Here is a 24,994-nt window from a genome sequence, read left to right as displayed (position 1 = left end):
GACATAACATCCACGATTAACAAATGTGCATCATGTTCATCGCTTACCAAATAAGTGCACAAATCAATATTTTACCAGGAAGGCCAGTAAGTTGAATAAAATCTATTTGTGTGTTTCAGACCTTGTTCTGTATAGCCTTTGTACATGTGTTTTTGCCCCCGATTCAAGACAGTAGTGCATGATCTAAGCAAGCATTCCAGAACGGTACTGAACTGCTGCAATGTCAAATGTGGTTTTCCTCCAATGACATGTTAAACTACATCCTTGCCTGCCTTCTAATGTAAGAGCAATAGATATTTATTTAATCAATACTTATTCCTTCATCAACATCACTAAAATAAATTATCTCGTCAATGTCACATTGCTATGCATAAACTGGCTGAAGAATTTCATACTACAGTAACAACATGTAAAATGTAATTCATTGATTGTTAAGATGTATTATATATATACTGAGCATGTAGAATGCTGGTATATAAATAATGAAAGCGTAAATGATTGAGTATGGAGGAAAGCCATTCAGACTGTTGTGTCTGTTTGACAGCAGTCTAATTATTCTCATTCCCCTGCTCTTTCCCCAGCTCTTTATCCTTTTCAAATATTTCAGCATTCCCTACGGTGGATGATTGTTGAATCTACATCGTCTTGCACCTTATTCCCTAATACAACAATGCTCAGCAGAAAACAACTCTCCTCATGTTCTCTTCAGTTCTGCTACCATTTTAATTAATCTACATCCTCTGCTCACCGCTCTCTCTCTCTCTCTCTGTAACTAGTCACTCAATCAAAATCTTTAATTATTTTTGAACATCTTTATTAAATCTCCCCTTAACATTTTCTACTTTAATGAAAATAACCCCAGATTATGTTAGTCCTTTGGCCCAAATGAAGCCTTTCATCCCTGGTGCCAGTCTCGTAGATTTCTGATGCACCCTTTCTAAAACCTTGATGGTCCTCCATAAACATTATGTTGTAATGGAATGTAATATTTTTCACACAGAGAGTGGTGAATCTCTGGAATTCTCTGCCGCAGAAGGTAGTTGAGGCCAGTTCATTGGCTATATTTAAGAGGGAGTTAGATGTGGCCCTTGTGGCTAAAGGGATCAGGGGGTATGGAGAGAAGGCAGGTACAGGATACTGAGTTGGATGAACAGCCATGATCATATTGAATGGCGGTGCAGGCTCAAAGGGCCGAATGGCCTACTCCTGCACCTATTCTCTGTGTTTCTATGTTTCTATGTAATACTTCAGATGAATCTTAAACCTAAAGGATGTTACATAAAAGTTCAGCATAATTCAAGGCTTTTGTGCCTCCAAAAGTCAAGAAACCCAAATGGAGACAGACAAAACTGCAGACAATGCAATTTTGACCAAAATATGAAGTGTTAGAGGAACTCAGTGGGTCAGACATCGTTTGTGGAGTGGACTGGACAGATTACTTTTTGCAGATTGAACAGTCAATCTAAAGATCCTGAACTGAAATGTTGCCTGTCCATTCCCTTTGCAAATCCTGCCCGACCCATTGAGCTCCCTCAGGAATTTGTTTTTAGCTCAGGAAACCCAGATGTGTTTTGAACAGCATTTATCAACTCGTTTATCAGCCTCAAAGATTTTTGCCAAAATGCCACCCTGCTTCCTTTGTTTCTAAACCCCTTTTTACCAGAGTACAATGCAAAAGTTAGTGCAAGTGTGGTAGTAACTCAGTCATCGTACTTCATCGGAGACCCTCTGACGACAATCTTTGATCAGACTTTACTGGACTTTATCTTGCACTAAACCTTATTCACATTATTCCCTTAATCAAGTATCTGTAACCAATGGATGGCTCGATTGTAATCATGTATTATCTTTCTGCTGACCAGTTAGCATGTACCAAATGTTTTTCACTGTACCTCGATACACGTAACAATAAACTAAACTCATAAACTCCTGTCAGATCTCAGCTACACCAGTTTCAGACTGCAATGCTCCCAACGTTGCAAATTGAGACATCAGATGGGACTCAATGGAAAGAACATTCTGCTTTACAGATAACAGAAGTAGATGTAATGCACTGCCAATTAAACATGATTTTAAAAATAGCTGCATAACAGTTTACATGAACACTATATTGTAATACCGAACATTGCAGTTTTTGCAACAAGAAGTGGTTTGTCAGCTGCCGAGAAAGTGTTAAATGATGGTTATTAGGGGTACAAGCTGATAGCTTGCTTTTCTTCTCATTTCTTTTTAACTAAATTATGCTCTACAATGGCCTCATTCCAAATCAACATTGATAAAAGAAATTGTGGGCATCCGGTATTTTGTTTCAGTGAAAATCGCTGAATAATTCAAACCCCTTTTTCATTAAAAATGAGGAGAATGTGTGATCATATATTTTCTGACAATGACAGATCTGATACTAAGGAGAGGTGGAGAATGGGACCTGACCTGTAGGCTTTTGCTTGGGTTGATACTGCAGCATTTGTGTCACTCCCATCATGGCAATCACAAGAGACCACCAAAGTTAGAACACAACCTGAAACTCGAAATTGGTTCAGTCAGCTTGAACTAGGTTTGAATGAAGGGGAATGGAGTTTATATTTTTCATACTGATCTGATCTTCGTTCCAGCATTCTCTGCTCATTTAGGAGTACAATGACTAAACCTGTCTGCTATAAGTATCCTTCTTTAGTATGTTGGTAATTTAGTTTAGTTTAATTTAGTTTATTGTCACAAGTACCGAGGTACAGTGAAAAGTTTATCGTTGAATGCTAACCAAGTCATAATATACCTTGAAAAAGACAGCAAAATATCAACGTTGGCGTGAGACTGTTCAAATTCAAAACTGAATGAAGATGGGTCATATACCTTGATACCAATCTGGCAGGAGAGGGCAGTGGATGATGGCTTATAGTATTGAAGAAAGAATTAGAATGCTTCTGAAACTCTAGGTTGAGTCAAAAAGCACTCAATAAGGAACAGTATTTAAGAAGGAACTGCAGATGCTGGAAAATCGAAGGTACACTGGAGAATGTTGGAGAAACTCAGTGGGTGCAGCAGCATCTATGGAGCGAAGGAAATAGGCAAATTTTGGGCCGAAACTTTTATTCAGACTGATGAAGAAGAAAGGAAAAAGGAGGAGGAGGAGCCCAAAGGCTGAGGGGTTGGAGGAGACAGCCCGAGGGCTGAGGAAGGGGAGGAGACAGCAAGGGCTAACAAAATTGGGAGAATTCATGTTCCTCCAATTTCCAGTGTTGCTCGCTCTGGCCATGGAGGTGGTCCAGGACGGAGAGGTCGGACACAGTATTTAACTGGTTAATCAAGCAATTTCACTCTCCTGAAATATTAAATAGATTATGCTAAGGGATCACTGCTATAGGATCTGAGTATTTGATTGGATGGACCAAGAGGTGGCAAATCCAAAGGTTGAGGTCAGAGGAAGAAGCAATCTAATGAAAGGAGGAAGAACATCTTTACTCAGGTGGGAGTTGAAACAAATTGTTGAGATGCCTTCATTGGGAGATGAATGAGCAGTTGGAAAAGTGAGAGAGGCCATGCAGCTTGGCTGAGATGAAAATTGAAATGACCGCAGATGTTGGCAAACTGCACCAAAAGCAGAAATTGCTGGAAACACTCAGCAGGTCAGGCAGCACCAGTGGAATGTGAAACAGGGTTAATGCTTCAAGTCCAAGAGCCTGTGGGTCTTCAACCTGAAACATTGACTTTGTTTTTCTTTCTACATGCTCTCTCTGTAGTTGCTGAATATTTCCACAGTTTTCTGTTTTGCATGTGATGAAGAAGCAAGGAACTGCAAATGTTGGTTTATAGATATGGTCACAAAGTGCTGGAGTAAGTCAGTGGGTCAGGCATCCGGGGTTGGGCCATCCTGAACGTCACCCATCCATGTTCTCCAAAGCTGCTGCTTGCCCCGCTGAGTTACTCCAGCACATTGGGTCCTTTTGCATGTGATGAAGTTGGATGGGAAGAGTAAACTGGGAGTTTTAAAGCCAAAGGGTTTTCTCATAATAGTTTGCACTGGCAATCCTTAATGTAAAAAAAAGTTTTTCACTGTACCTCGGAACATGTCACAACAATAAACTGAACTAACCATCCGGATAGAAGGTTAGATAGAGCCCGAGGGGCTAGTGGAATTAAGGGATATGGGGAGAAGGCAGGCACGGGGTATTGATTGGGGACGATCAGCAATGAATGGCGATGCTGGCACGAGGGGCCGAATGGCCTCCTCCTGCACCTATTTTCTATGTTTCTATGAAAATAGTAATCTCGATGATTAAATTGTGCTTTATTTGTCACCTATGCAACTGCACCAGTGAAATTACTTTTGCATATATTACACATGCAGGCGCCGCCCATTAAAACCATTGCAACAAATAGTCTGAAGAAGGGTATCGGCCCGAAACGTTGCCTGTTTCCTTCGCTCCACAGATGCTGCTGCACCCGCTGAGTTTCTCCAGCAGTTTTGTCTACCTGTAATAAATAAACGTTCTTGTCCACGAGAAACACGTAGGCCGTTACCTGCAACAGGGATAGGCCCGTGAAGTGGAGATGTGAGGGGAAATACACGCGATAGGAACTGAGGGAAAGTATTATCAGATCCACGGCGAGGAGATGCCGGTAAACCTCAGGGGTGTGTCACTGAGGGTCAGGGGAGAGTGGCGCTGGGCAGAGCCAGACAACTGCGTTCCCGTCCCGCCCAATAGTGTCAGCGGGACGACATTTGACCGAAAAAAACCCCCAACTTGAGTCGCCTTTAAAGCGCGCCCCCAAGTAGCAATAGCTCCACACACACACACACACCCCCCCCCACACACACACACACACACACACACACACACACACCACCCCACACACCACACACACACACCCCCCCTACACACACACACACACACACACACACACACACACACACACACACACACACACACACACACACACACACACCCCCACACACACACCACACACACACACACACACACACACACCACACACACACACACACACACACACCACACACACACACACACACACACACACACACACACACACCCACACACACACACACACACACACACACACACACACACACACACACACACACACACACACACACACACACACACACACACACACACACACACACACACACCCACACACACACACACACATGTGTATGCCTTTCCAGCACTTGTCTATTTGGAGATGCTTTCTCGAAGCGTGTCCTCTTTTGAATAATTTAAGAATTCAGATGAAACCGAGTGCCACAAGATGACCAGCATGATATCAGCAGCGACAGACAAGGTGGGGAGGGAGAGGGCGGGGAGAAGCGGGAGATGCTGTGTGCGCCGGCTCTTTCTGAACTTGGATCGGATCCAAGGGAGGGGGGGGGGATCAGGGTGGCAGAGATTTTACAGTTGACCTGCCAGGGATTACAGCCAAGGCCAGCGCCCTGTGATGTCTGGGGACCCGAATCCGTGGGTTGCCGCCGCTTAATTTTTGCCTGGGGTTCAGGACGCGTAGCGCTGGTGACTCAGTCAGACCAGCAAAGTACTTCTCGCCGTGCCCACGTTGAGAGAGAGAGAGCAGACCACAGCAGTCAGCCCTCTCCTCCCATCCCCACACACTCCAAACTACCCCGTCAGATCGCTCTCTCCAATCCAATCCTCCGAGAGCCGGTCTGTGTCGCCTGCACCCAGCGAGTTTCCAGGCACCTGCCTGCCACCCGTTGTGTCTATTCGGCCGGCAAGTTGATCACCGGCTTTGCTCGGCGGCAGCCCCCCCCCCCCCCCCCCCCCCCCCCCCCCCCCCCACCCGTCCCCCCCCCCCCCCCCCCCCCCCCCCCCCCCGCACACACGCACCTCGGCACTAACACGGCTTGGCTGGCCCATAAATGTTTCTGTGTTCTCTTGCGGTAAAATATCTGTGTCACCGTGCTCCTGAAAATAACCAGCGTGCCATCCGCATTTGGAGGGCACGGCGTACGTCTCATACCTAGCCCGTGTGTCGTTAATGCGCGCCCCCGTTATAGTGACTGGTCGCTCGCTGAGTGGCTTTGATGCCAAAGACTGCCCGCGGCTCATGTGGACGAGAATCCCATCTGCTATGTCTCTGTATGCTGGAGCCGGGTTGCCGATCTCAGTGGAATGAGTATCTGCAGCATCTCTCCCCCCCAAAAAAACTGTATCATAAACCGTTCTCCAGTGACTCCCGACCCACCAATCTCTCATCACGGGTGAACCGCGGCAACTGCCGTGCCGTCGATGCACGGTTAAACTTCATACAGCCTCGCCGAGTTCGCGGCCAATCCGCTTTGATCAAACCACCGAAGAAACGGCTCCACTTCCCCCCGCTCTATCTATCTCTGTATCTCCCTGTCTCTGTCTCTCTCTGTCTCTGTCTCTCTCTGTCTCTCTCGCTCCTTAACCCCAGCAAGTGTGAAGACCCCGTTCTCGCTTTCAGATGCAACCCTTCAGCTTCTGAATCGTGTCCACCCTCAGGCTGGCCCCCGGCTCCCTGAAAGTTATGGGTAGACACCTCCTGCCAACCACAACCCGGCCAGGCTGCAGAGAAAGCGGGCAGGAGAGAGCTGTCACTGCGCCAACCGGCGGTGCCGCGCTAACACAAACCCAACCGGTTTGGACTTGGGCTCAATAAATACAATATAAGGCGAGGGAGGGGGGGGGGGGGGGGGGGCTTTGATCTCTGCGACCCCCTCCTGACTCCCCCACACCCTGCCCTCCCCCCGGGGCCCCTGCTCGGCCAGGTCCTGCCACAGGCTGTAGATGCCACAGGAGACGCGCTCCGCACGCCTTAATACGGCTCTGATCCGACCGAGTGTGACGCGCGAACGCAGCCGCATGCCGAAGTCAGCTCTCCCCCCTCTCTCTCTCTCTCTCTCGCTGTACTGTACCAGCCTCCACCACTCTTAACATATTTCCACCCGCCACTCCTCCACAGCGCCCCCCCCCCCCCCCCCCCCCTTCTCTTCACTTCACCAGCCAAGGATTTTTTCCTCCATGTCATCTCGGGAGAGTCCGCCAGTGATCTGAATCTATTTCCGCAGCGAGCAAGGATCTCAGCCGCTTTCTCTCTTTTCCTCTTTCTAAAAAAATATATATATGATTTCGTAATCTTTTATTATCCTTCAACATAATCCGTTTCTCCAAAAAAAAACATCCCAGACCTCCTACTCCATCCGACAGGGGTTTGACGGTTCTACTTACGGGAGAGCGAGAGGGAGAGGGGGAAAAAACCCCAGTACAAATGCATGCTGGAGTTTCGTGGATTTCAGAAGGACCGGTTCCAATTGTTGATTGTTTTTTTTAGGGGTAAAATGGAAAGCATTAAATTCGAGGAATGGAAATTTCCCCTCTCCACACTGGGCATATGTGCTAGCATTGTGAAGAAGTAGGCACAGTTTTCGTATTGGAAGGTAAGAGGCAGCGGCTTATTCATTCTCGCTTACCCCGAATTGTATGCGTGTAAAAACAATATATATATATATATATATCCGAGATCTGCTTCAGTGGGTGATAGCCACCGTTCTCATAACCTCGCAAACCAACCGTGCTAATCCTCCGAAAACTGTCCCTTTCGCGTATTTTCATTTTAAGTACACGCTCGGAGACCAAGGGATCTTGGCAGTTTTAAACGATTAAGTTGTCTTGAGCCGGATCGCGCGTGGGAAATGTTAGATGAGAAACGTGCTTGTGGGGGAAGTTGAGATGGAAGTGAGCCAGTACGAGAGACTCAGCATCCAGAATAACTTGTGCAGACAGCGGGGCTCTGGCGCCGACTATGTATAACACGGATAGACACCGTCGCTGCTATTAAATATATAAACTTGTGGGGACCGCTGTCGCTGGACAACTGGGCTTTTAAAAAAAAAAACCTGCTTCAAATAAATATCCGAAGACAGGAAACTCTCCTCAGCCTTAAGTTGGCCGTCACTGGACACTGCGGGCACGTTAACCCAACGCATTACAGGGCAAACTTTTATATATATATATATGTGTGTAGATAAAAAAGTAACTGATTTTAGTGGGGTAGCGAGACTTCTGGAAACATGCAAAGAGAATCGGGGACGTTGGTCCGTGTGGGGCCCGCTAGACTCGGCTAGATAATGCAGAGTGGAGGTGAGGTTGCGAAACTGCTGTGACAACCTCTGGTCGACCGGCGGTGAGTCAGGGGGAGGGTGTGCGCCCACTTCTACATCACTTCTACTTAGAATTTGGTCTCCACACAACGAACCAGGGTTTAACAGGGTCTCCGATCGCAAGGAGCCGGGGACGCGTTACTTTCGCTTTCTTAATGCAAGCCCCTATTTTTATTTTTTATTTTTTTTAAATTACAAAGCCCTATTTTAATCAGATGCTTTAGAACTTTTGTCTGCCAAAAACGCAGAGCTAAAACTAACACGAACAGACAAGCCGGATCCAGGGGATTTGCGGCAATATTTGCGGCTTGTAAAATCCCGAGCAGTGTTATAATTGAATTCCTAACTGTAAGCTTTCAAACTCCAGCACGGTCCTTGCACCTAGCCGCATCCACTTGCTTAAGTTAAGGCTACGTTCACAGCTTTGGGATGCAGTCGATGTTAACAGGTTTACTAAGAATCAATGCAGGAGCTCTATCCTAAGCGAATAGCTAGGAACATCATGGCAAGATTATAATACCACCTTGGTGAATCTCTCAGAGTCGGTGAAATACATTGCGATTCCCACACTCCAAGCCAAACCAAGCGAGTTTGTTTTTGTTGCATTGACCAATTCAACCAGGGAACAAGAACCCTGTTCAATCGCCAGTTCGGGTAGAATGCGCAGGGCCTCCTAATGTAGCTAATATTTCCAGAAGATGCGCATTGTTTACACATTATGGTCCCACCAGATGACGTGAATAGGAATGTAAAGAATGATCACTAAAATAATAGAAAGTTCATTCTGACGCACTGCAAAACACCTTGCACAGCGAGATGACGCGGGGTTAACTTTGAAGGAAGGATTATACACACATCAATATGGATAGTGGCAAACGTAAACCGCGTGAAACTTGACTCCATCTTTTCGTGCTAAGCATGACATTTAGAACACTGATTTAGACGCATTTATAGCGCCGACTAATCCCTCTAACTTTTAAGTATCTAACCTGGTTTAGACAAGCTCTGAGAGATAGGTTTGATCGCCGCTTGGGATGCGACAACCCAGCACACTTAACTCGGGAATAGCCGACACAGTATTACCATATCTTTATAATATTATGGATGTGCTGGGAATACTTTACATACTGGGCACGGGGAAATCACGAATGCACAGTAGATTTACACAACCTATTGCAAAGTCAAATTACTGGTACTTGAGAAAGGACTATTAAAATAATTATAAAATGCAGAAAACAAGAGCAGAATCTACTTCAAACAGCGCAACCTTGCAATTGGAAGATCCCAGCCTCCGCGTTGCCAATCTGTTTGGATCTGGCATGTGTTTATTTCTAAGAAAAACGGAGCGCCGTTGCCTCCTGCTGATATTTTTTGTACAACGTTTTAGAAATTCGGGCAGTATAGATAACCGGGAAAGTCCCACTACGGAGAGGGGACCGCACTTGCCGAACTGCCCAACGCAATTCCCTTTAAGTTGCAGAATTTAAAGTTTTCACATTCAGTGGAACTGTCGTTTCGATCTCCGTGTCGGGAGGACTCGGAGCGAGGGTCTGTGTGCGGATGCAACGAATGCGTGTAGATTGCATCCGGTGATCGCCATCCTCAAAATGAATGTTAATCGCCTACTCAGCGGCGCGTCTTAAATCTAGCCTGCACGATGGTTAAGTGGGAAAGAAACACTTCATTAAATGTGGTTTATTGATCGGCGAGGGATGATTATAGTATGCTGCGCATTATTTTATAGCGATGTGTGTTTAACGTTCTAACTTGTCCCACTTTTATTAATTTGGTAGACGACAGATTTGATGACGGAGCGGCGTTGTTAACTCTAGGTATCAGAAGGGGACTGGTTCCTACTCGTGGTGTGTGTAATTACTGACTTCAGCTCCCCTCGCTTAACATACACGCACTGGGATAACATCCGCGTGGCGGCGGTGTTTTCTCAGCCATCAAACAAATACAACCCTCAGTGTAGAATCCAAGTCATCGTGTCAATGGGAGCCCAACTTTTAATGGGGAATTGATCAGGCGGGGTCGTTGATCATCGCCCGTCAGCGACGAGCCAGCGCTGGCCTTCCTGAGCTGTTACTTGCATTCTAATCTTCTTCCCTTCCCCAGGCCAAATGACATAGGATGAGGGCCTTTGGCGACCTGATGACTTATGTGTTTGCAACCCATCTGCTGGTTATGGTTGGATTTAACGTTGCCGAGGACCTGTGCTCCGCCTTCGTGAAAGGAGTCATTTACGGATCATATTCGCTCAACGAATTGTTTCCTCAAAACTCCACCAACTGCACCTGGACTTTGGAAAACCCAGATCCGACCAAATACACAATCTACCTGAAATTTTCTAAGCGGGACCACGGCTGCTCCAGCTTCTCCCTATGGGCTTATCAGTTCGACCACTACTCTCCTGAGAAGATCCGGGACCTACTGAGGAACGCCAAGTCCGTCGTTCACCTTGTGCCAGGCGAGGAGTATGCTTGTGTTTTTAGAGTTTGACAAGAACTTCGTCCAGTTGCGCCGTATGGTTCAGCCCGAGGTGACGGCGGGACAGGCCCGGGGCAAGGGGCAGAGCGAAAGGCCAGCGTTCGAGTTTCTGGTCTTGAACAAGGTGAGCCCAAGCCAGTTCGGCTGCCAGGTACTCTGCGGCTGGTTGCAGAGTTGCCTGAGAGCCGAGGGCCAGGAGAGAGGGCAAGGAGACGGTGGAGGAGGGAGAGAAGGAGACGACAAGAAGGAGCCGGAGGAGGGCTCATGCGGGGTGATGGACGCCAAGTGCAATTGTCAGCAGGATGTGATGACGGGGGTGGACGGGCTCGACATGGTATTACCACTCAATGCGGATACGGAGGGCTGCCTCTCCGCCCGCCCCCACGCCTCTCACACATGTAACCTGACCGATGGAAAGCGAGCGCCCAGAAAAGGTAGGCGTCCTCATTTTATCCCATGGCATTGAAACTTTTGTTTGCCCTCAAAACACTGGAGTTTAGTAAACGCAGCCAAATAATTTGTACTCTAATTGTTGTAAATGTTGTACATAATTATTTGAGTTGTGGATACGTTGAAGAATAAGACTTGTTACGTTGAACAGATTTCGAATCTTTCCCAAGCGATAAAGCTGAGAAAAGTTAAATATGGGGTTTTTAGATTTTTAACATGAAAAGGGCAAGTTTGCTTCCTTAAACTTATTTATACGTTTTTTTTTTGATGAAGAGGGTGTGTTTTATTCCCTGGGCCTTTTCACATTCATTTTTTTTTTCACATGGAATGTGCGAGTTCGTTTATTTTACATAGTAGAACAAAGCCAGAATCCCGGCAGATCCCTGTGGGTTTCTGAGTATATGTGAAAGAAAACACATGAAGAAAATAAAACCATGGTGCTCATATTAAACGTGACATGTAGGAGGAGCACAGGGACTAGAGAGATGATGCATACAACCAGTGGGGTGGAAATGATTGAATCTGTGAATATGCCTATTAATGAGTGCGAACAAGAAAATATAGTGTCCTCTCGTATCACTTTAAGTCACAAATGTTGTTGCATGTTGTCTTTATGGAGGGAATTGCCGAGATATAGAACGCTGTTGTCTGTGCAATAGATTAACCGATGCCTATGGAAGTTATATGAATAATAATCTGTCTCAACGCTGCCTCCTTCCTCGCTCGAATGAGCTTCCAGTGTAACTCATACCAATGGGGGAGGGGTGGTTAATTTCCTGGAATATCCAAAATCAGTGTTAATCTAGGAACACGGTTGTTAACTCGCTGCATCCAGACTAGCAGAGAGGCTGCCTTGATAGCCCGGTGAAGATGTTGTAACATCACTGAGGTCTAGGTGAAGCACACAGCAACATTAATTAACCTAACTAAACAAAAATCTTCCACATTGCACGTTTCTTCTGGGAATTTCTCAACGCAAGAAAAAGGCTGTCAATTCGGAATAACCCACTCTCTTGCTATTGGTAAACAGTCACTGCTCAATTAAATTATTCATAACGGTGTCGAGAAGGATCCTATTCCCATGTTTGCTGTCTGTCCCTTGGTATGCTGTTAGTTTATCTTATCACAGAAGACCCCCCCCCCCCCCCCCCCCCCCCCCCCCCCCCTGATCATTCCTATTGAAAGTGTAGAACTGATGTGTCTGGCTCTAGTAATTATTTAACAACCAGGGCAGCTGCAAAGGTGAGAAAAACTTGCGGTGGGGGGTGGGGGATGGGGGAGGAGAGAGAATCCTTATTTTACCAACATCATATAACCACCTGCAAACACGCCAAACTACGGAACTGTGTGCTGTGAAAGAACAATATTGCGTAGGCACGACTGTAATCGCTGGGGATCAACCTGTTGTAAGCTTTATGCAATAGTCGGAACCCATAGAGCGGCGTTAGAGTCACCGCTCTGGGCTTGCTGAGTGCCAGTTTATGCAGCTGCCTTTCCCCAGAGAATGATCAATTTCACCCAAAAATCAGGGGGGGGGGGGGGGGGTGAAGTTACAATGATGTACCCCAGTTGCCCTTGTATTTCTAGAAGTTGATTGCAATGGATGTTGTGGTGCATAGAAAGATGTTGTCAGAACTCAAGGACCTGAGCTATATGGGGAGGAATTATGATGCCGGGGGGGGGGGGGGGGGGGGAGGGGCATAGGTTTACAACGATAGGAACTCGAGGGCTTACTTTTCTTTTCCACATTGGGGGGGTATATGGAATAAGCTGTCAGAGGAAGTAGTTGAGGCAGGTGCAATAACGGCATTTAAATTACATGTGGAGAAGTTTAGATGGGGCACCTTGGTCGGCATGGATGAGTTGGGCCGAAGGACCTGTTTCCATGGTGGAGGATTCTCAGAGTTGGGTACAACACACTAGAGGTCAGACCACAGCTTGGTGATAATGGTTGAGTCGCTATCTTCACCGTTACCGTATTCCTGTTAATACCTTGCTATAGTGAGCAGCAGTTGCAGTACTGATTGTTGGTGTTCGTGTCCTGGCAACCGAGTCTTGTGAAACTTAGCAGTTCACCGCCGGATTACGAAACCTTCTGCTCCTCCCAACCACCTGGCCGAAACCGAAAAGGCTCTTTCGCATAAAAGTAATCGAAGGAGGAGGAACTGGGCAATCCAGGCAGCATATGTGGAGGGAATGGACACACGGCGTTTCGGATCAAGTCCCTTCCTCAGACCGATCAGTCTTCCTCAGTCTGAAGAAGGGTCCCGACACGAAATGCCGTCAGTCCATTCCCCCCACAGACGCCGCCTGACCTGCTGAGTTCCTCCAGCACTTTGTTTGTTTTTGTTCTCTCTTCAGTTTCCAGCATCTTCAGTTTCTTGATGCTCTTTCGCAGAGATGTTTTGTGTTTGCTCGCTTGATTTGTTCGCTACGCCACAAGCAGAGCATCCCACTGAGTCTAGGCAGGGAATTAACGAGAGAGCTACCTAGTCTCCGATGCAGGTGGAGACCCTCCACATATCTACCCTGGGGCAGGGCAAATAAGTCACCGGGCAAGGAGCAGGGAATTGGGTGTTCAAAGGGACAATGACCCGAATGGTCACCTTCAGTGGCTTGAGATTCTGATTCCGCGAAACCGCGCGTCGCCGCAGTTAAACGAGGGACGCGGCTGAAGAGTGACTGACACTGAGATACAACGTTTTAAAGCGGTCACCACCACTGATTTCCGCGGCGTTGCACGGCCCTGGATTTGGTGCATTGGACGGAGGGGCCTTCCCATTAATCCCGAAGGGTAGTGGGAGGGAACGTCGTGTTTAAATTATAATGTTTTATTCTTAATTGTTTACCGTATATCGTGTTGTTGCTTACTTGTTGTAGCAAAGCACCAAGGCAAATTCCTTGTATGTATACATACTTGGCTAATAAAATGTATTCAATTCAATTCGTATTGCAATGGTGGGGAAACAGAGTGATTTGTTATTCCATTAAATAATAATAAAGGGTTTCAAAGTAATTTCCATAAGGAAGCGGGACAGAGAGTTTCGGTCTCGATATCCAGGGCCTGGGGGTGGGAGAGAGCACAAGTGTGGCATTAACTGTGCAGGTGTTACAGTGGTCTGGCTGGCAGATGTCTTACCCGTGTCCAGCGTAGCCAAGCCTGGCGGCCAGCGGCGTTTCGCTGCTTCCGTCCCCCCACGCACCATTCGTGTGACATGTGCGCCCTCTGCAGCAAGCACACAGAAGCGGCCTCCTACCCGCGGACCCCGGCGGCACCGGCCACAGCTCCGCTTCACACCCGCCCGCCCAGCCCTCCCGGCCGGCCGCCGCTCCAGCCGGGGACCGCTGCACTGTGTGCCGACACGGCACCGAAAACATCCTCACACAGCGCACCTAGTTTAGAGCAACAATACAAAAAAAACACATCCTTGACCCCAGGCAGAATCAGGACCACATTCCAAACGTGAAATCCCATGCAACTAACAGCTAAAGTGCAGCGATAGATGAAACGAAACAATATCAACAGACCCCGCTGTTGGCTTTTTATGCTGCTGTTACAATCTTGACATTTACAGATAAACTGTATTGGCACCGATTTACAATCTTCGCAATTGTGATTAAATATGATACAAAAACCCAGCCAAATGATCTGGATGTTCGGATGGCTTTTTTCCTTGATGCTTCGGTGTAGCAGTTCAGAGCAGAGATGTATGTTACAATGTCGGCAAGGGAGGAATTGAATACGTTTAATATCGGTATACTGTCGCCCCTGGATTTAGGCAATGAACCGTGAACACCTTTTATATCGCTGTGCCCAGCGATTTGAAACTGTGTGTTCTAGCATCGAGCTTCACTCCCAAGGTCGTGCGTGTACGTAAACATAGACAGCTCTTCCAAGGACCTCCATCTGTGTGTGGTGTGGCTGCATGTGTTCAACGCTTTCCCCTCAAACTGTAAATAGTTAACGTGTTAATAATCCTTGCTGCAACACCCGAAATCTGTATTGAAATGATCTTGCACAGTGTGCTTAGTCTACGTGTGTGAGATGGCCGTTCCTGTTAACCAATGCTCTAGTGGTGACACTGACACAGCTGCTCGTTGGCACAACGATTTTGATATATAGATGGAATTTGAACATATTACCCCGAGGCTGGAGTATATTTGAAGGTGGATGCAATTAAACCAAGGGGAAAGACGTCCCAAATAATTTGCTATCTGCGCTAAAAAAAACTTTTGGCTCATTCGTTTCACATACATCAGATTCATATACTAATCTTGCATTACAAATGATGAGCAGAAATGAATCATATCTAATGCAGTGTATAATCCATTGCAGCTATATTATTTAATCTAATTTACTCCAGGCTTGGTACAGCAGTTGAGTTTAAGATTGTGAGCGGTTGATCAGAAATGTGTCCCAACTTATTGTTTTTGTTCCTCTCCCTAGCCAAGAATGTCAGAACGTTGAATTCTCCCAGTTTTGCTAGCCCTTGCTGTCTCCTCCCCTTCCTGAACCCTCGAGCTGTCTCCTCCCATCCCCCAGCCCTCGGGCTCCTCCTCCTCTCTTTTTCCTTCCTTCTCCCCCCCACCCCCCATCAGTCTGAAGAAGGGTTTCGGCCCGAAACGTCGCCTATTTCCTTCGCTCCATAGATGCTGCTGCACCCGCTGAGTTTCTCCAGCATTTTTGTGTACCTTCGATCTTCCAGCATCTGCAGTTCCTTCTTGAACACAGTAATGTCGTTTGTTCAATAAAGTACAATCTAATTTTGAATGCACACTGAAACAAGGCATAATAGTCGGGTTAATATTTCCCTCCAGCTAACATAGAAACAAAGAAAAATAGGCGCAGGAGTAGACCAGCCAGCACTGCCATTCAATATGATCATGGCTGATCATCTAAAATCAGTACCCTGTTCCTGCTTTTTCCCCATATTCCTTAATTCCTTTAGCCCTAAGAGCTAAATTTGACCCTCTCTTGAAAACATCCAGTGAGTTGGCCTCCATTGCCTTCTGTGGCAGAGAATTCCACAGATTCACAACTATCTGGGTGAAGACGTTTTTCCTCAGCTCAGTCCTAAATAGCCTACCCCTTATTCCTAAACTGAGATCACTGGTTCTGGACTTCCCCAACATCGGTAAAATATTTCCTGCATCTAGCCTGTCTAATCCTTTAAGAATTGTATATGTTTCTATAAGATCACCTCTCATCCTTCTAAATTCCAGTGAATACATGCCCTGCAATCCATTGTTTCATCATATGTCAGTCCTGCCCTCCCGGGATTTAACCTGGTGAACCTACGCTGCGTTCCCTCAATAGCAATAATGTCCTTCCACAAAAAAGGAGACAAAAATTGCACACAATACTGCAGGTGTTGTCTCATCAGGGCCCTGTACAACTACAGTAGGTCCTCCTTGCTCCTAAACTCAAATTCTCTCACAATGAAGGCCAACATGCCATTAGCTTTCTTCACTGCTTGCTGTACTTGCATGCTTTCTTTCAGTGATTGATGTACAAGCACACCTCCCCTTTTCCTAATCTGACACCATTCAGATAATTATCTAACATGTGTTTATGATAGACCTTGCTCAAACCCACATGAGCACCATCTCATTTTTAAAGTCAAACAACTCATTATGGGCATATCTCCCAAAGTACAGTTAAGACAAAAAATTATGTTGTAGGCATTAGCCACTAAAGAAACTAAACCATGAATCAGAGTTAACCGGATTCTAATAGCTAGAATCATCCTCCTCAAGTGCCTGAAATGGTCAAAAAGCAGCTCATGTCTCCCTGGCTTATCAAGAGAGGTTTACATTGCATTTTGAGGAGATATACATTTTAGAAGAGATTTACGTGGATTCGAACATACTGGACTTCTTTATATCTCAGAAACAGGGTAGGAAAATTCGAGCAAAGAATGCTGAAAAATCTTGGCAGGTCAGGCAGCAGCTGTGGAAATAAATAAACTAGAGTCACAGACCCTGAAACGTGAACCGTTTCTCTTTCCAGAGTTACTGCCTGACCGACCGGCAATTCCCAGTATTTTCTCTTTTTATTTCAGATCTCCAGCATCTGCATTTTGTTTAGTTTTTGTAGGATATTCAAACCTGTTCTTGTGGTGGATCTATACATAAACAATCCTTTCATGTGTTTCAAGTACTTGCCCATTGCAATATCTCACTCAGTCTTGAAAAGTTCATTCAATTAAGTATCTAACACCATGAATTCATACATGTTTTGGCCAAAAAAAGCATCCCTAACATTTGGTGCCAAAATGAGTTCTGACTATGAGCATGTCCAACAGCATCAATCCTTGCAATTTAAACCATTTCAGCAAAAACAAATACCCATGTACAATAAGCACTCTGATGATCATTTCTGCTTAGATTTTGGTCTTTTGTGCAGTTGGATATTTAAATATCTCCACAGCTGCTAGTCTTCCACCATAATGAAAATAACCAGTTTGTCTTTCTTGGAGCCAAGGAAGATGACCTCACACTCCTTGTTAAACACCACCTGGCAGAATGTTTTTCCCACTCAATCTGTATCGCTTTGTAGCTTCTTGTTGCACCTATCAAACTTACTCATCCTCTGTACTTATTGTTGGCTGAAAACGGATATATATATAAACTATTCAAATATGTTATGCCCAGCACAGATGTCTGAGAATGACACTTTTTATATACTGTCATAAAGAAAGTAATTTTATCACTTTTCTCTCTGATTTCCGAATCAAGTACTAATTTATGACAGAAAAATACCTTCAATTATTAGGCTTACGGATTTTTTTAACAATCTCTTATGCAAATCAAATGCATTTTTAGTATTTACTAGACCAAATGGGAGACATTGTGTCCCTGTCACACGGGAGGTCTGGTCCCCCAACGCAACTCGATGGCCCAACCCAATATTCCACCATTCACCCATAGCCCTCAACTGCACAGGGCGGCTCATTTCCCCTTATCCCCAGCATTCCCTCCTCCTCCCATTGTGACGTCATAGCTGTAACTGCCACTGCAGTGTTCAAGTCATTCTTTATCAAACTTTTGTAATTTTGTAATCTCAAAAATGTGATAACTTGTAAAATATAACATCAATCTGAACGAAACTTATTGAAAACACACCACGTGATAATTGTGAGTAAGGTGGTGCAAAAATTGTAGCACTGTCGTGTACCTTTTTGGCATAATTTCAGGATCTCACTCACTCACTCATCACAGACATCCAAACAAACCAGGTGAGAGTTTTAGTAATATACTAGACCAAATGCAGACCAGTTCGGTCTGCCCCCCCCCACCCCCCACACACCCATTCCCTACCCGTAGCCCCCACGGGAGGCATGGTCCTCCAACCCAAGCCATTCCCGAACGTAAGTGAAACTGAACACTGCTAGCCGAGCCACTGTGACATCATCAGTTGAAGCTGGTTGTTTTAAATTCAAAGTCTTTTGATTTTTTAAATCTTTAATCAGTAATAAGTCGAGAAATAAAGCATAAAATGCTCAGTGAAGGTAATCTTAGCCTAGAGGGGAAAAATGTGAATCAGAATATGTAAACATCTTTAAAACATTTTAAAACTTTAATCGCGAATAACGTAAAATATAGGACTAAATCTTCAATGAAACTAATCACTGCTAGCCGAGTCATTGTGACGTCATGAGTTGAAGCTAGTCATTTTAAATTCAAAGTATTTTGATTTTTTACAACTTTTAATCAGTAATGGGTCGAGAATAAGTCGAGAAATAAAGCATAAACAGTTCAGTGAAGGTGATCTCTGCCTAGAGGGGAAAAATGTCAATCAGAATATGCAAAAATATAATCGTTACTGCGTACTGTTTTTTCGAAGATGTAAAGACAACCACATAAACACACACATATACACACACCTATACACATATACACACGTACAAGAATAGACTTTTAATAAGTAATATGATGTGATGATATAGATGTAAGCGCTATCTAGAGCGACAGTCTTCCTGTGATAATCATTTAAAATCCAGCCATGACCTTCCTATCAGATCTTTGATTTATTTGCTTTGTCTCTGATAAATTCGATTAACTTTTCTAATAACTGATCCTAAATCAGTTGAACAACATGTACATTGTACCCATTTTTTCCCATTATATGTATTCGTCTGGCACCTGCAATGGATCTATTTTTTATTCATACAGAGTTGAAACTGTCTGGTCCTCAAGATTTTGCAACACTAAACATGATATGCATTGGTATTGGTTTATTATTATCATGTGTACCGAGATGCAGTGAAAAACATTGTGTCATGCTTTCAGGCTTTTGTACCACCTGCCTGAGAGAGGGTAGAAACTGGTGTTTGATGTTGGCTGCTTCCCAACACAGCAAGGTGCAGATGTTTTTTTTTTTTGGGGGGGGGGGGGTGAGGGTCTGATCTGAGTGTTGGACTGGACCATCCACAGCTCTGCAATTTCATGCAGTCTTGGGCAGAGCAGATGCCAATCCAAGTTATGATGCATCTTGATAGGATGCCTTCAAGGGTACATCTGCAGATGAAGGTAAGAGTTATTGCAGATATGCTGAACTTCCTTAGTCTTCTGAGGAAGTAGAGACATCGGCATGTATTCTCGGCAGTAGCTTCAATGTGGTTGTTTCCAGTACAAATTATTGATGGTATTTATGCCTAGAAACCCGAAGCTCTCAACCTTCTACAATTTGGCACCATTGCTGCTGACTGTTGCATGTATACGACCTGGGGTCCTGAAGTCAATAACTTGCTCTTTCACCTTTGCTGACATTATATTACTGGGCTCATCTTCTTCTACTCTGTCCCAACATTGTTTCAAAATCTAGCACGATACAACGGTGTCCTGCAAATTTGTAGATGAACTTGGAGGATTATTTTCTCCCTAATCATGGTTAAAATATTGTGAATTCCTTGTTTTTTCCTGTTGACTTTTTGGTTCTTTCGTATGCCTTGTGTTTTGTTCTGCACCACTTCCATGAAAATGTGTGGACCTTTCAATTATTGGTCCATCTGCATTAGTGTTCAATCGCTTTGAGGTTCCACTCTTTATCTTAGAATGTATTTATAAATTTCTGGTGTCATTTAGAGATCACCTGCAGAATTTTTCACATTCTTATTTTGCAGTGTGAATTACTTTAATGTTTTCGGGGTTTTTTTTTGCTCCTCATCACTATGCAATCCAGTGGGATTTATTTTCTTTTATGTATCAGGTTTAATTTTAGCGTGATGCCATCTTAACAATGGCTGTGAGGGCATTGCCTCTCAGGAGCAAATAATTATTTTGTTTCATGCCAAAGAGCTCTTGGAAAACATATCAACCTCTGTCTATGCATTTGGCAGCCCACTATGGTCAATCAATTTCTCATTCCTTTTGATGCTTATCTTAATGTAAATTAAAAATCATGGTTTCAGACTCCCCTTTCTCTCAAACAACATACCATCCCTAACCACCAGATTGTTAATTAATTCTGGCTTCATACTCATTACTAAATCAAGTACGGTTTGTTCATTTGTTTGTTTATTTGTTCTGGAAATTGTCCTAAAAACATTCTAGAAATTCATTGCCTTCGCTGCCAAGGCCCCATTATTTATCTTAGCCAATGTGAAAATTATAACCTTTGATTATAATTATATTATTTTTATCACACGCTGGCCTGATTTCCATATTTATTATCTCCCATTTATACTAGGACAAACAGGAGAACTGTAGTTTATCAAAGCAGAGACTTGCATCCTTCAATGAGAACCGTGATATTTCCACTGTTAGTTCGTTTTTGCTGATATCCCTACTTTCCACAGCTGTATTTTTGTCTTTTTTCCAATCTGGGACACCCCTCCTTTTCAATTATTTTGACCGTTCCAAAGATTCCATTGCCTGGAATACTTATTTATTCATTAAACCTGATATCATTAATTTTCTGTCTGCTGGCTTCTTGATATACTGCTTCTGATACAGTGAATGTTTTATGTGGAAAACATGATTTCAATACAAAGTGGTTGCACAGTCATAACGATTTATCATTTAGCAGTTATATAAATGTGAATATTATTGATTTTGGACAAGGTCAATTCCTTTTGTAAGTAGCTATGTTTTCCAACAAAAAGCTTCCCTTAAAGAATGTGTTGCAATCAGAACCCCCTTGAGAAATCTAAGTTACAAAACATTATGGCCACTTCTAAAATTTATCATATTTTACTACCTCTTTATGGATAGCGTTTTGAATATTTCTTGTTGAACAAAAAGAGCTCATGATGTTAATGAGGTTACTGCTTAAAAGCATTGCTCAGTCCACAAAGATAACATCAATCAATGTAACTCAATTAATGATAGCACATCTAGTGGTGTTTTATTCTCTGCCAACTTCAGCCATTTCTTGAGCTGCCTTGGCTCCCGAGGCTGAAAGGGGGTAAGTAGCCATAGTTCCTCCTTCTAGTTGCTACCCACCAAATCTTGCGGGGCAATATAGCCTTCAAGGCAGCCAAGGTATTCTTGACAAGTAAAACAAATAAATAACTTACATTTATGCTGGCATCCAAAGTTTCAATTCATCTCAGAGCATTTTGGACATTTTGTTGTCTTGAAGCATGATGTGGTCATCGTGCTGGTTACTAGCTGATATTCTATTACTAAGAGTCAATGTATTCATTCATTTCAATTGGAAGTGCAACCAGCATACAAAATGTGCCATGTGACTTGACCTTCTAAATATAGGACGTGATTGGTTAGACTTAAATTATTTCTTGTATATGCAGCGAACACTTGGTTCTTGGTTTCGTGGTCCTCCAAAATATTCCAAATGGAATTTAAACTGGAGGTGGTGAAGGGAGGGCTTAAGCCAGAAAGGGTTATTGGGAAGAAAGAGCTACTTTAAATTTAGTTGCATCTGGTTGGGTAACTATAGTTTGGTGGAGATTATTCCATGCTTTAATTGTGCGGGGGAAGAACAAATTGCTGTACACATCTGTCTTTGTAGCTGGGATCACAAATTGGATCGAATGCCCTCGTCTGCTCCTAATTGGTTTGGGTTTGGTGTAGGTCTTGTAGTATATGTCGAGCTGACCATTTAATATTTTGTAAAAACAGGTCAAACGGTGAACTTCACGTCTGTCTTGGAGAGGGTTCCACCCCAGAGAATTCAGATGTTTGGTGACGCTCGCTTCTCTCTCATAGGTGTTAGTAACAAATCGAGCTGCCTGTCTTTGGACACGTTCGATGGATGAAACATTTTTATTTGTGTATGGGTTCCATGCTGCATGGGTCCCATGCTACTGTTCTATGTATAGGAAGGAGCTGGTTTACACCGAACATAGACACAAAATGGTGGAATAACTCAACGAGACAGGCAGCATCTCCGGATCATGGGTGACGTTCTGGTTCGCGACCCTTCTTCAGACTGAGCTTCAGGGGAGAGGGAGTTACAGAGATAAGGAAGTGTAAGAGATCAAAAGAGACATCGATCAAGGAAAATGTAGAATAGACCATTGTAGAAGAGATTATATTCTCTGAAGGCACATAAAACAGGATCAAGAAAAAGAGTTCTCATTACTATGACTGTCTTTGCAATAGCTTAATCCTGCTATGGTTTTATTTGAAAGGTTTGAAAGCTCCAGGGAATTGTGGAGACCAAGGGGAGTAAAACTATGATTTACAATGGCATCATATGGTTTCAACATGAAAGACAGCAACTGAGATACCCTTGACCAACAGTAGGTTGGTGGAAAGCACGCCTGGCACAACTTAATTGATCAGTGAAGAGGTTGGCTCATGGCCTCCAAGCCTTTAACATCCAACTAACCATATGATGCAATTTTTGAGTTGTACATCCGGAATGTTATTTAGCAATTTCACCTTTACTTTAGATTTAAGATAGCGCATCGAAGCAGTCCCTTTGGCCCACTGAGCCTGCGCCGACCAGCGATAGCACTGTACACTGGCACTGTCCTACACACACTAGGGACAATTTACAATGAAGAGAAACCAATTATCATACAAACCTGTACGTCTTTGAAGTGTGGGAGGAAACCGGAGAACATGGGTAATCCCATACGGTCACAGGGGGAACATAGAAACTGCATACAGGCAGCACCCATAGTCAGGATCGAACACCGGGTCTCTGGCGCTGTAAGGCAGCAACTCTACCGCTGTGCCACTGTGCTGCCCTGTCTTCCTTTCTCTGTTTGTTTTTTGGCAAATGCTTTCTCCTGTTACTTACTAACAGGTGACTATCTCATTGAGTGTATCTGCAGGAGTAGCATTGGCTGACAAAATGAGACATTCCGGGCTAAGTCTGAACATTAGGCTCCGCCACTTCCTCCTCATGCATCCAGCCAAACAGAAGACATTTCCCAACACTTGCAGCAAGCCACACATAGATTAGACAACTCCAAGTTGCAATATGTTATAAAGAAGTAGGATTATAGAGCCATTCCTACTTTTGCGAGTTTTATGAAAGACCTAGCCAACTAGTTCCACTAACTTGCACATTCCCTGAAGTCATATCTTTTTTATCCCCACTACCCTGCCATGCAGTGCCTTCCAGATGGATAATATAAATTAATTCCACCTCACCAGAGGACTAAACCAATTAATTTAAATCTATAACCTTCAGTTACTGATACTCCTCCGAGTGGAAACAGGGCTTCCCTATCCAATGTATTAAAACTTTTCTACCATGTTTCATTATTTACTCAATGTGATGGAATTAATGTATTTACAAGGAGCTGAAGAATCAAAAATATAACACAGTTTAACTTCTGAACTCAGTCCACAATCACCATGATCAGTTTTCTTCATAGTGGTATAAAGCAAGGAAACAGGCCCTTTGACCCAAATAATCCACACCAGCCAAAGTGTCTTCCTGAACTTGTCCCATTTGCCTGCTCAACCATTCCTATGTATTTACCTGTCCAAATGTCTTTAACACATTGTAATTGTACCAGCCACTACAATTGCAAGCTGATGTCCAAATTCTTACACTCAATGCTCAGACTTGCCAAATGCTTTCTTCATCAACTTGTCTACCTGTGTTGCCATTTTCAGGAAACTATGTACTTGTACCCCCAGGATTTTCTGTCCTATAACACTCCCCAGAGCCTTGTCACTCACCGTATACATCCTGGCCTAGTTTAACGTAACAAATGTATCACTTCACACTTGTCTGAGTTAAATTTTATCTTTGACCTATTTTCGAAGTTGATCTAGATCTTGAAGTAGCCTTAGACAATTTTCTTCACAATACACCCCACAACCAATTTTGATGTCATTTTAGAAACATAGAAATTAGGTGCAGGAGTAGGCCATTCGGCCCTTCGAGCCTGCACCGCCATTCAATATGATCATGGCTGATCATCCAACTCAGTATCCCCGTACCTGCCTTCTCTCCATACCCCCTGATCCCCTTAGCCACAAGGGCCACATCTAACTCCCTCTTAAATATAGCCAATGAAGTGGCCTCAACTACCCTCTGTTGCAGAGAGTTCCAGAGATTCACTACTCTCTGCGTGAAAAAAGTTTTTCTCATCTCGGTTTTAAAGGATTTCCCCTTTATCCTTAAGCTGTGACCCCCTTGTCCTGGACTTCCCTAACATCGGGAACAATCTTCCTGCATCTAGCCTGTCCAACCCCTTAAGAATTTTGTAAGTTTCTATAAGATCCCCTCTCAATCTTCTAAATTCTAGAGAGTATAAACCAAGTCTATCCAGTCTTTCTTCATAAGACAGTCCTGACATCCCAGGAATCAGTCTGGTGAACTGTCTCTGCACTCCCTCTATGGCAATAATGTCCTTCCTCAGATTTGGAGACCAAAACTGTACGCAATATTCCAGGTGTGGTCTCACAAAGACCCTGTACAACTGCAGTAGAACCTCTCTGCTCCTATACTCAAATCCTTTTGCAATG

The 24,994-nt window shown here is 44.2% G+C and overlaps 1 protein-coding gene across 1 annotated transcript in view; it reads left to right on the top strand.

Annotated features, from left to right (window-relative positions):
* The first annotated feature begins 9,459 nt into the window (after positions 1-9,459).
* Positions 9,460-24,994, top strand: part of adgrb3 (adhesion G protein-coupled receptor B3) — a 711,502-nt gene continuing 695,967 nt past the window's right edge. The window contains 2 exon segments of the mRNA XM_055635039.1: positions 9,460-10,615; positions 10,617-11,079. Coding sequence (XP_055491014.1) covers positions 10,289-10,615; positions 10,617-11,079 — 790 coding nt within the window. The 5' untranslated portion in view covers positions 9,460-10,288.

This window comes from Leucoraja erinacea, chromosome 5 (assembly GCF_028641065.1).
Source record: "Leucoraja erinacea ecotype New England chromosome 5, Leri_hhj_1, whole genome shotgun sequence".
NCBI classification, from domain to species: domain Eukaryota; kingdom Metazoa; phylum Chordata; class Chondrichthyes; order Rajiformes; family Rajidae; genus Leucoraja; species Leucoraja erinaceus.
Note: the sequence above shows the minus strand (reverse complement) of the source record. Positions and strands in the feature narration are given on the sequence as shown.